Source organism: Archocentrus centrarchus (genome assembly GCF_007364275.1).
Source record: "Archocentrus centrarchus isolate MPI-CPG fArcCen1 chromosome 18 unlocalized genomic scaffold, fArcCen1 scaffold_23_ctg1, whole genome shotgun sequence".
In the NCBI taxonomy this organism is placed as follows: Eukaryota; Metazoa; Chordata; class Actinopteri; order Cichliformes; family Cichlidae; genus Archocentrus; species Archocentrus centrarchus.
Genome location: NW_022060145.1, coordinates 8758942 through 8772230, shown reverse-complemented (window position 1 = coordinate 8772230; position 13289 = coordinate 8758942). Strand labels below are relative to the sequence as shown.

Genomic DNA, 13289 nt, shown 5'->3' with positions numbered 1-13289 from the left:
GTGCTCATCACCAGGAAAGCAGACTATATTTAAACACTGCATATTGTGTGACAGCACTGCAAAGTGCTGAAGTATTCGAGCAACTTTGAAATGAAGAGCAAAGCAGTTGGGATTAACTGGGCACCATTTCCTGCTTAAAGTACAACAGTTTACATTGTAAAAACTCAGTTTTAAATGGTTAAACTTAGTAAAATCAGTTTCCTGTTAGACAGGAAATAGGAATGATCCATTCACGAAGCTTCATTGCCCTTCAACTTATTTATTGATGTACTGGAACATGGGAAAAAGAAAAAAATTAAAAGTATCCAAACACAAAATAAACATGTACATCCTTTTAAATACTCAACAAAAAGATTCTATTCCAAAAATGCTTTGAACCAAGTCAGACTATACAAATTCAAATAAATAATCATTCTCATATTAGGAATTGAGAAGAGGGATGGGAGGAAACACTTTCATGCCAGACCTGCAGCACAATTTGCCAAGACCAAAATGATCAAGAGGTTACAAAAAGAAAAGAAAAAAAAAAAAAACCGCTCAACAGGTCAGGCATGACAAATGTCTCCTCCCCACAGCAGCAAGTATCACAACTCGTCTAGACTTAAAGTTTAACTTGTACAAGTAACACAAAGAAGGAATAGATAAACAAGAAAAAGCAGTTGCAAAGATAATTATATAATGCATAGCACACTGCTCATTTAAGGGGAAGCATGACTAATAATTGGTTCAAATACCAAGCAGGATGCAGGTGCAGATTTCAGTGCATCTAAGGCTCAACCAGCCTCCACTCGTTTGTTCGAGATGAGCTAGATGTTGTTCGACGAACTTCTGCAACCAGTTTTGCTATTAATGGAACTGCCCTTCCCCAAGTGAATAAAGCAATATACACCTTTTTACGATTTTAAAGACAGGTTATATGCATTACGTTTATATATATTATATATAGATATGAGTATGAAAAAAGTAATCAAATAGTTCAAAACTGTGGTTTATATCCATTCTTTACCACATAAATATATATCTATAATGTTTATATATATATATAAAAAAACAAAAAACAAAACAAATGTCTATAGTTTCTTAATACCTTTTTTTTCTTAAACGAAGCAAGACTATCTACAGACCTAACAACCAACAAATTTGATGCACTAATGCTAGTCCATAGGACAACAACTCAAATATTTCAACTCAAGAGAAACCAAAAAGAAAAGATCCAGAAAGAAAAGACCTTACACAGTCCTGAAAAGAACAAAACCAAATCGTATATAAATCACACTTTTCAATGAAGTCCAAACTAGAACCAAAAGAAGCCTGCCAAGTACTCAACATAAAAAAAAAGGACTTATTTACACAGCTCAGAGTTCTGAGGAATCTTTCCATTTGTCATAGTTTTTTATGCTGCTTCATTGGCTTGTCTTCAATCTTTCATACAAAGTATGTAAAAACCCTTAGTGGTTGATATTAAGACAAAATCAGTCTAATGATATTGTAGGTACACCACAAAACACCATGAGCTCCATCTGAAGGGAATCTTAGAGGAAGAACTGATTTTTAACCCCCCCTCCCCCCCATTTACCTTTAAGATATTTCCATCTTTTAATGTTTTCATGCACTTTTTGTAGATAAACCTTTGAAGTTTTGTCCATTTCCAAATCAGACCAGAAAGCGAGTTGCTAGCTGTAACAACCAGATGATGGGGGACCCACGGATGATTTTACAAATGAAACCAGCACTGCCACTGATTCTATAATCTAAAGGTAATACAAAGATCTCAAAAGGTATCTTTTACATCATAAATCTCTCCAGAAATTTCAACCACTGCAAACTTTCTTGTGAAGTTCAAAAGCTCACAAGGTGTCATATGAAGATATTTCTCAAAGTATCCAAGTCAAAATATTTTGTTCCAGGTCCAGTAAAAAGTTTCTCCAAATTTTTCTTTTATAAAAATAGATGCTTTTAAACCCACATCAAAGAGGTTCTTAGCTCTTTGGCAAGGTACTGCTTTAAGAATCTTTTTTTTTTTTTGTCTTTTTATCTGTTAAGTTTACAATAAGCAACATTATGCAGCCAACCAATAACCAACTGATATTGCAGTAAACAGAATACTTACAAAATTAACAGAACCGCAAATAGTTCAAAGTAAGTACTTGCTAACCACTGAAGGCATAACACACCTGTGGCAAATCAGGACACAGAAGTACAAAGAAAAGAACAAAAATCACTACACGTAACCTTACAAGACTTACTGTTTCAAAGCAGATGTGCAACAAAATGACAAAACCTAGAGTAACATTTCAGATGGTCCATCTGTAAAGACAGCAAGAGAAGTCAACATGACAGGCATTAAAACCTGCAGTCATTTTTGTTTTAAAGTATATTAAGATTCAAAGTGTAGCAATGGAAAAAACAAAAAACAAAAAAAACCAAAGAAAATAAATCACATTGTTGGACGCTAAATATTGTTTTTCTTCGCAACACTGATTTACAAAGCTCGTTAACTAATGTAGAAAGTTACGCTTCCGTTTTCTGTTTCCATTTTCTGGTGAGTTTTCTAGAAACAATCTGAGTTTCAGGCTTTATGTGTTTTGTTGGTTTTGAATGACACTTGCAGAACTCTGTCCCCGAGGCGGTATCCATTCAAGCTGGCGATGGCCACAGCCGCCTCATCGTAATTAGTCATGGTGACAAAACCAAATCCTTTGCACTTGTTTGTGTTAAAGTCGCGAATAACCTTGACATTTGTGACGGCACCAAACGGCCCAAACATCTGCCAAAGGATGCTTTCATCTGCGTCTGGAGCCAGGTTGTAGACGAAGATGCACCAGCCAGTGCCTGCGTGCCCTGGGATGTTGATGCCAGCCAAGCTGGTCACCCCGTCGATGGCCATCGGGGAGAACCTGCTGTTAAAACACAAAAAGTAACATGGTTCAAGGCAAGAGCCAAAATGAGCACAAAACGGGCCATTTTATAAGACAGGAGATCGTACCAACAAGCCTAACAGAGTGTGACAAGTCTCTGCAGGGATCAGCACTACCCACACACTGTGAGCCATAGATACATCTATGGCCATATGGTGTTAGCACCATCCCTTCACATTTTAGAAACCACAATTATTTTTCATAAAATATCTGTTATCTCCATCCTAAGTTATGAATCACCTGAGCCGACACTGCTACTGAGCAGCTAAAGAACCCTGACGATACACGCACGCATTCAGTCCTCAAGCAGATTTCCACACTTCCTTTAGTTTGTAGCTGCTTTTTGAGTTCCTCACAAGACGGCAAAGGAAATTATTCCTTCCAAATCAAAAACTGGCAATTAAAATGGGAAATACTATATAACTGTGACAGTAGCCAGGAGCATAAAGAGGCACAGAAAAGCCCTGGCCTTCAGTAAATGTGGTTTTGCAGATTTAAGAAACAAAATTCAAAGTGCATGAAAAGCCTATGAATTATTGCAGCAGGTGTCACATAAGATTAGCTGCTCCACTTGGCCTCTCAGGGAACATCCACTATGACAGGTGTGCTCCCAGCATCAAGGACCCACAGAGAAATTTGGCAACGACGACGTCAGCCGACGAGCAAGGCAGAAGAGAAATCGCACGTCTCTTGCTGCTGGTGACGGCTCTTTGAGCTTTCAGGGAACTGGACTTCAATCATACACGAGGAAGACATTCTTCTAAAACTGAACTGAGACAAACTGGTATCCTGGCGAATCCTGAAAGACGTCTGACGCAACAAAGTTTAAAACAGGACAGGCCTGTCCATAATAGATCAAGGTAAGAGCATGAAGCTCAAAATACAAGCGTGCAATTTTGTGCAATAGCAAGTAAGATTGTAAAAGTCTGCCCTTTGTTATGTAGACAAGCGGGGGCAGACAAGTGCTTTAATCTATCACATGTTGTGACATTAGCTCTAGATTAAAGCGCTTCACTGCATCACCATCACCCCGCTTTTATCCTTATTTTAGAAAACACACTTGGAGTTAAGTTTAAAGCACAAACACCTGAACAAGTTTATGGTGCACATTAAAAAAAAAAAAAAAAAATGTGCATGCTATGCCTGGCCAGTACAATCATGGGCATATTAACGGCCCCTTAAATACAGAGACTGATGCAGTAACTCAATATTACATTGTTCAAGGCGCTGCACTTCAGACTCTCCAGCAGACCAGCTGAGCAGAAGCACATGCTGTGCTTCCTAATTAAAGTAATAAATACTCAATTACATAGATTAAAAGGTGCAAGACATCATGAAGAGTTCCAAGTTAGAAACCTACAGCCACAGTTGAACATCGTGTTATTTATGGATTTAGAAGCGGGAAAACAAAGCAACAAATATTATAACCAGTAAAAGGCCTCAAATCAGATAAACTAAGAAAAATGCTTTTTATTCCAAATTCCTACCAACAGGCTCGGGGAATAAGGGAGGGGGAAATGTGACTATTCCAGGTAAGAGGAGCAGGTAGTCTTTAGTGACACCCTTCACTGTCTCCCTGGCCCTCCAGTCTCTACCATATACAGGTCTGCCTTTAGGCATCTTGTACAGTTGCTAAATATTTACACCATGACTTACTGTGAAGACAAACAGCCTGACTCACCCACACCAACTGCATTGTGTATATTTGTTGTGGATGCACAGAAAAGCATTTGCTTTGATCAGCACTCTCATATTGAATCAGTGCCACTTTATGCAGTGTTAACTACCTACACAATACTGCCATCGAGCTCAGGAAATAAACAACAAAATGTATCCCATCAGCTTCCCTCATGTTGCTCTGAATTTCCCTCATGATTAATTAAGGCAGACTAAAGAAGTCAATTTACCTTTTGACTCCATAGGCCATGTTCAGCAGATTGTCCAACCTTAAAAAACAAACACCGGACAAATTCATTTTATTAGAAAAGTTTTTCAGGCGGTTGATGCATTTTGACAGGATGACAGATGAGTAAAGGCTCTGCTACCATGATTAAAGTCTGATATCCCACTCAAACCAACACCATTACATTTCTATTAGTAGGTACTGGAAATCAAAAATTTAAAAAAAAACATTTTTAGGCCCCTCATGCACCAAAAATGAAAACAAGACAGCCATGGTTTGTGTCTGCATCCCTGTCAGTCATACCCTCTATTGTACATAACTATTATCACTTAATATTTATAAAGTTATGGCCTTGAAAAAAAGTGCCTTCCTGGCCAATTGCCCCAGTGATGCTTTGGACAAAATGGCATTTTTGAAAGCTCTCTACACAGCTGAAGCTGGAAACCACCATTTACTCAATTAAACATGTAAGGAGAGTTAGCCTTTTTTTTTTTGAAGCAGTTAGAAAACCAAACCTTTAAGATTAACATCTAAATATGCTTTCAGGACATTTTTTGGAAGAAGCCTATGAAAATTGGCCTGTAAGGGTAATCTCCCATCATTGTTAGTACCATCTTCATCATTCAGGCATGATTTATGCTTCAGCAGGAAATCTACACCATAACCCAAAACCTTCCTGCATCCTAACCGTCACATAACCCGACGTGAACCTCCCGAGAAATGCAACTACAGGTCGGGTTGACTGTGACGTGCTCAGCACCATCAGTTCCACCCGTAGGTTTCTGGCTACTTTTACGCTGCAGTTTTGGATTTATTGGTGCGAGAACATCAAAACATCTAAAAATGTCAGCACAGTCCCCAAATTTGATTAGTTTGCATCGGCCACGCCACGTGTGAAACACCGGGACACGGCCACACTGTAACGTAGGTTACGGCTCCCGTTGAAGCAAATGTTTAAGCAGGGACTCATTTTAAAAACAATCGCGCTCTGTCGCCGCTGATTCAGTGGTATTGATATGTAAATTTAAAAAAGCCTGTTTCTTGTGCTTTATTTTGGTATCAGATTTATATGGGTTTTTAAAATCATTCACATCATATTTTGACATTAAAAACTGATTGAAATTTGACTTCTCCCTAAAACTTTGTCCTATGCAAAGTAGGTATGTAGTGTTCTGGGGATGAATATGAAATTTGTAAACATTGCCTAAAGTCACTGGTGACAGAGCGCAGGAGGATTTCGGAAGAGGGTCCGTCCTCTGGCGCGGTACAATCAGGAGGGAGCGAGTGAACACTGATTCTCAAAGAAAAAAAAGGATACACCAACTCGCATGATTTTATACAACAGGAAGGAGAATTAAACACTCTTTTTCAAATCACTTAAAAAATTATTTTATGGGGCTAGGATTTTTTATGGTAACGCTACCTCATGTTTGCCCAATTTCACCCAATCACTATGTGGCCATCGTTTTCCAGCAGCATTAACCTGGACTTGCCGGCACCTACTATTGGTTGAAAATGTTGAAAGAACCTTCTCTAGTCACAACAGCAAAGAGGAGACTTACAGTTCATATAAATAGGGTCAATTAGGCCGACATGGTGGCAGCTTTAACAGCCACTGACATCAGTCAGTGCGCTGAAAATTAACACTTTTTTTTGATTAATTTACACAATTGGTTCAGTCATTGCTCATCTCACTTCCACAATTGTCAAAATCTGCTTAAATCCAGTTGTGTGGTAAGCCTACCTCTGCAACAGGAGCAACACGGCAAAGTCAAGAGTGTGAATATGGGGATGATATATTCTGCCCAGAGTGATGAGCTCCAACACAGAATATTTTTACAATACTGCCGTGAGACAATTTAAATGCTAATGCCCAAAAACCTCAGAGGGTCAACAAAAATCAACTTCACTAGCAGCTTTAATTTTTTTGGTGTGCCCCTTTTACCTGAAGCGTTGTGCCTGCTGTGCGAGGGGTCCTGGTACCTTCGATTGGGCGACTGATAGAGCTGGGACAGCAGTGCCTGGCTGGTCTTCTGGCTCGGGTTGTTTGCAAACTTGACTGTAATGGGTTCAGTGGCACCAGGTGGCTTCTGACAGTTCAAACCCTTGATGGCCTCCTCAGCCTCAACTCGTCGGTCAAAACGAATGAAGCCGACTCCTCTTGAAACACCTGAGGAGAGCCCAGTAACTTGAGGTCAGTCATACCGAGCTTCTCGTGACTACCATGTTTATTAATGATCTATTTGTTTGCGGTAAAAACCTGAGTTTATTTGGGTGGACCATTGGGAAAGAAGAAAAAAAGTGCATATAAAAGTACAGTGCACTGCTTTCAGGGTAAATACTACTGTAAGCAATTAGTGACCCTAGAATTTTTAGAAACATGACCTTAAAGCGTGTTTTTAAACAAAGATTTGCTTGTGTGTGTTTGATGAATAATTCAAAGTATGAATTGTTTATATACAAATATATCAACAAGCTAGACATTAAAGTGTGATCTGGAAATAGCACAACATGCCCTAGACAGCCAAAAGTATTACTCGTCTGCCTTCACACGCATATGAACTTGAGTGATCTCTCCTTCTTGATCCAGAGGGTTTAATATGATGTCGGCTTTCCAAAAGCTTTAGGAGTGGTTATCGGAATCTTTGTCCATTCTTCCAGAAGCTCATTTGTGAGGTCAGACACTGATGTTGGATGAGAAGGCCTGGCTCACAGTCGCCACTCTAATTCATCCCAAAGGTGTTGTGTCAGGTTGAGGTCAGGACTCTGCAGGACTTCAAGTTCTTCCACACCATAATCCCCCCCCTCCACCAAACTTTACACTTGGCACAATGCAGTCAGACAAGTACCGTTCTCCTGGCAACCACCAAACCCAGACTCGTCCATCAGATTGCGAGATGGAGAAGTGTGATTTGTTACTCCAGTGAGTCCCAGTGGTGCATCCGACGCTTTGCATTATGCTTGGTTATAAAAGGCTTGGATGTAGCTGCTCGGCCATGGAAACCCATTCCATGAAGCTCTCTGTGCACTGTTCTTGAGTTAATATGAAGGCCACGTGAAGTTTGGAGGTCTGCAGAAAGTTGGTGACCTATATGCACTACGCACCTCAGCATCTGCTGACCTTGCTCTGATTTTATGTGGCCTACCACTTGGCTGAGTTGCTGTCGTTCACATCACTTCCACTTTGTTATAATACCACTAACAGTTGAGTGTGGAATATTTAGTAACGAGGAAAGTTTACGACTGGACTTGTTGCACAGGTGGTATCCTATCACAGTACCATGCTGGAATTCTTTCACTAATGTTTGTAGAAGCAGTCTGCATACCTAGGTGCTTGGTTTTTAGACACCTGTAGCTGTGGAAGTGATTGGTACACCTGAATTCAATCATTTAGATGGATGAGTGAATACTTTTGGCAGTAGTGCATACAAGCAGTAGGAGCACACAGTAGTAGTGACTCATCCATTACGAACAAAGAAATGGGTAGTTGGAAGAGACTGGCTTGGGTAGGGATTGACTGTACTTGTAGGCAACTATGAAGCAAACTTTTTATATACCCTGGCTGGTAGCAATATTAGCTGCTGTAATTTCTCTGTAAAGTGACATTCTACAAGCTAGCATTAGCATCTTAAGATTACGAACATGCTACACTGCTTTACACTCCATTAAGCTAGAAAAACTGATGATGCTGGTACTTGCTCTTTAATACCCTGCAGCCTGTCAATGAGCTTTGAGGTTTCAGTGTCTTTGCCAGTATTGGCTGATCACTCCAGCCTCCCATGTCAGAATCTTTTGCTGCACATTTGCCACTTTTAATAATTTTAACTCATTAATAAAAAACACATTTCTATTCATCTTTGTGCTTCTCATTCCAGTACACACAGTGTTTGTGTGGAGGCCATTCAGTTTCACACCTGCTTTTTGTATTAGACCTAGAAATCCAAGTAACTCTGGATGAAGTGTCAGCAGGACCAGGCTATAATCCTACTTTGGTTTTCAATGTTTCAGTGACTGACTTCCAGCAGAGCTCGGTTATTAACACTAAGGTAAGACCAACAGTGACTTCACAACGAACAAGTGGTTTTGTGTTTGAAAACTATGAAGACAGCCATTCCCATAACACATGCCAGAAGGAATAAGCTTCAGCAGTACACTGGGACAGAACCACTGGGAAATGTCCCAATGAAGGATTCTGTTTATTAGTGTTTCATAAGGGTTCTGTTTGACGGTTGAGGAATGGAGAATATAACTGCTCTAAATGCATTTCATTTCTTGCCATAAAAACAGCATCGCGTGTACACCTTGGGGATGGGAAGAGAAAAGGGAAAGCAAGAGAAGTAAGTGCAGGCAGAAGGGAGACTGGAGGGGAAGAAATTATGAAGCATCGAGTCCTGCTACTTTATACTCATTTTTATATTCCATCTATGCATATTATGAACACGTCTTGTGGAAAATTGCATTTTTGGGAACCTTGTACCACCACCTCTGATGCATTTTCTTAGTCCTGGTTTTGTCATTTTGCTGGCAGTCACAAGGGAAATGCGGGGAGGAAAGTGGCAAAGTAAAGACGGAACAAATAAAATATAAAGGAGGGAAAGCGGTCACGTTATACTCACCAGTCACCTGGTCCACCAGAATGCGTGAGGTAATAATGCGTCCATACTGAGAGAAGAGCTGCTCCAGTTCTTTCTGAGTCATAGTTTTTGGCAGGCCACTGACGTACAAATTTGCATCTCTGATGGAGGCGGAGCTTGGACGCGCATAAGAAACCTACAGGTGGAAACAATTGACATGCCCTCAGTATGTTAACAGTACAGCCAGTTTAAGCACATGCAGGGTAGGTCATTCATGGCCTTTGTTACATTGTTTTTCAAACCAAGAAGCCCACGACATCTGACAGACATCCCGCACATCACATGATAAACTTGAATACGGCATCTTTGCAGACCATGTTACTGTGTGTGGTACTGTCCAACAATGGGACTGAGAGCAACGGCCAAATTTGAGGCTCCCATTAAAGCCAGCAAATATCCACGCCAAAACCTGCTGTTCCATCGACTTGCAGATGTTTGAATATAGATTATCTATATACACCGTCTTTTGCTCTCCTCATGCACACAATGAGACGTAAACATTTTCACAATGCAGATGTTCAATACACATTTGTTCCATGTGGAACAATTTGGATCAAAACCAGTACGCTAAATTTTAAAAGTGTTTCAAATTGAGCAAAACTTGTTTATCCTTAAGCTGAGGAACTCCATTATGCAGCTGAGAGCAAAGACAAGGTCTGAGGAAAAAAAGTGGTGTGCACACTGCAGAAATTGCCTGCTGGTTGCTAATAAAACAGTACACAGCTGTTAACGTGCAAATAAAAGACTAAACATTTAATTGCTGTCACTTGGATTCAGCAACATTGAGGTGGTGCATTGTCAACTTTTTTCCTGCAACTTTTCCTTCCTCAGTGCAAACCCATAGATTTTTTTTTTGGACTGAATGGACAGTGATAAACTGGCCTGTCCACAAAGTTAACTTCTGTCCCTCCATTCAAAATCCCACTAATTTCAAACAGCAGGCCTGTCTAGACAGCTCATGTTCAAATGAAAAAACAGAACAAGAAAAAACAAAAAACAAAAAATGAACCCTTGTGTTAAAAATTGCTATAGACAGTTTGGCTGCCTCTTTAATCTCATCTGAACTAATCAAGAGGTTTTGCTGACTCTAAAGTCAGGATATATCTGAAGAGTCTCCAGCAGCAGGCTAGATAAATACAAGGCATAAATAAACATTCATCTATAAATCCCGACAAGTAATAGAAGAGAGGTGGACTCAATAGTCCTCTACCAGGTTATGTGGATCAATACATCATTACACCCCTCAGTAGTCAAATTCATTTTTCTCCATGTACCCTCTCATTTTCAGTCATGTTGAGATTTGTCTGATAATCTGCAGGAACCAACACAGCCTAAATTTTGGAGCTGATGTGATAAGAACTGTTTGAGGATGGTTTTATGGAGGAGTGCACGAGAGAATCAGAGACAGAAAGAACAGTGTGTCTCGTCATTCTCTCATTTAGTGGCTGCAGGTTATTGGTTTGAGACTTCACAGCACCACATCTCTATTTACTGTCAGATGCGTCTCTGTATTCTTACACAATGATTACATGATGGGGGGGGGGGGGGGGGGGGGGGGGGGGGTAACGTGACCACACCTCAAAAGCTGCCTTGTACCAGCAAACCCTGAAGGGAAGGCTGATAAAGGGACTATAAAAGCTAAAGCTCTCTGCCCAACAGCCAGACAAGTCTCGCTTCCTCCTGACTCCATCACAGTCTAACCTTCGCACTTCATTTGATGCTAATATTTGCCAAAGTATATTCCTCTTCTTCACTAGGGTTTATTTGCACTTCTGACAGAGCAGCTAGAGAATTTTGGATGTGTGATACATAAGGAAATGTTACCATGTTCTACTTTCAGGGGGTATGAACTGAGACAGGCCGCGACATGGAGAGAAAGATGGGCTCTGATTTGTGGAATGAAGCAGTATGGCTCATAACAGTGCATCTTCCACTGTCATGCCACATCTGCACAATATTGAAATGTTAAATAATCAAGGGTACCGCTTACAAATCTGGTGCTTTTGAACATCAATTTTCTATCACAAAATATGTTTTTGCCCACAGAAACTCTCTAATGCCATTCTGCCTGATACGAGAAGGCTAGCTCCTTGCAAGACCACTGCAAAAAAAAAAAATTGTATATCTAACAATCTGGCTCCACCATCCACAAATCCTGCAGCACTATATGAAGCCAATGTGTTTTTCCACCAGCACATTGAGTGCTACATTGCCTGATGAATGCTAATGGCAGCCACCTCCCTGTAAAGGCATACAGCAGTGCTACAGCACATGCAACCATAGAAACAGTTCTGCTCTAGAAGCCCAAGCAAAGCCTCGTGTGCCCAGATTAACAATAGGCTCCCTTTACACCCCACACTGCTCAAGCCTCATTATGCTTCGACTCCAACCTACAGACTCAGATATCAGCAGGAAGTGTCAGATTTTGGAAACTTGTCAAGAAGGGTAGCAGATATAGCTTACCTTGATGGTTTTGGTCTGAAGTCTCAAGCCATTTAAGGTATTGATGGCCTTTTCTGCATCCTTGGGTCCAACATAATTCACAAATCCATAGCCTAGGCTCTGCCCTGCAATCCCCCCAAAAAATAAATAAATAAATTAATGTCACATGAAACTAAAAGACAATGAATATATGGACAAAAGCGGGATTTTACATTTAAAATGGCATACATGTGGTTTTACACCCCAAATAAACACTTCATATCTAGCAGCGCACACAGGTCAAGACCATTTCCAACAAATATCTAGTTTGTTTACAACTCATGGTAAATTTATCAAACAGGCTCTTTGACAAATGTGTTTTTAAATTAAAAATGACAAGCAATTGCTGCTTTCACACCAACTCATCCACGACAGAGTGAAGTAGCCGAGGCTCAATGTCTTCCCCTCCCTCTGCAGTTTATCTCTGAAATGTACAATAGATTGACACCCACTCTATGGCACAGAGGCAATTCAATTTCCTCCACCCACATACTGGGATTCTCTGCAATTTCCCTGCGGTCAAGTTCACCATCTCATGCAGTTTCAACCATATTAAATTGTATCTGAAGTTTTTAAAAAATGGGAAACAATTTAGATCTTTGGCAGTGAGACTCATACCATTAAACTGTATTTTGATTAGTGAGGCAGCATGGTGGTTAGCACTGTTGCCTCACAGGAAGAAGGTCCTGGGTTCGAATCTACCATCTGGCTGGGACCTTTTTGTGGGAAGTTTGCATGTTCTCCCCAAGTACTCCTGCTTTCTCCCACAGTCAAAAGACATGCAGTTAGTGGGGTTAGGTTAACTGGTGATTATAAATTACCCAAAGGTGTGAATGTTTGATTGTGTGTGTGTGTGTGTGTGTGTGTGTGTGTGTGTGTGTGTGTTAGCCCTGCAACAGACTGGCAACCTGTCCAGGCTGTACCCTGCCTCTCACCCTGTGGCAGCTGGGATCGGCTCCACAGGCAAATTACGTTTCACTGCTCCATATGCAGTTATTTTGATTTAGTCACAGTAAGTAACTTAAAGTCATCTAACATTAATAAGAAAATGTTAAAATATTAGTACATTTTGGTGTGAGAATGGACACATTTATCTTAGCATGTGGTGACGCTCCCTTGCATCAGTAAGTGTCGTCATTGATGCATTGCTACAGTGAATAGAAGGCAGAGCTATTTATATGAATAACTCATTACTCTGCACAGCTTAAAACTGAAACCCCACTGCTATTAAATTGAATACATATCTTAATATAATAATGCTATAATTACTGTCAATACTGAATGCATTTTTCAAGTGACAAATGTCAGTGATCTTTTAGTTTCTCTGCTGTACCAAAAACAAACAAAAAAAAA

General features: G+C 40.2%; 1 protein-coding gene across 1 annotated transcript in view; it reads right to left on the bottom strand.

Moving 5' to 3' along the window:
• Window positions 1-1573: 1573 nt before the first annotated feature.
• Window positions 1574-13289, bottom strand: part of LOC115775167 (ELAV like neuron-specific RNA binding protein 2) — a 37665-nt gene continuing 25949 nt past the window's right edge. The window contains 6 exon segments of the mRNA XM_030722705.1: window positions 1574-2900; window positions 4826-4864; window positions 6767-6803; window positions 6806-6991; window positions 9438-9591; window positions 11919-12022. Of these exon segments, the coding sequence (XP_030578565.1) occupies window positions 2570-2900; window positions 4826-4864; window positions 6767-6803; window positions 6806-6991; window positions 9438-9591; window positions 11919-12022 (851 nt within the window). The 3' untranslated portion in view covers window positions 1574-2569.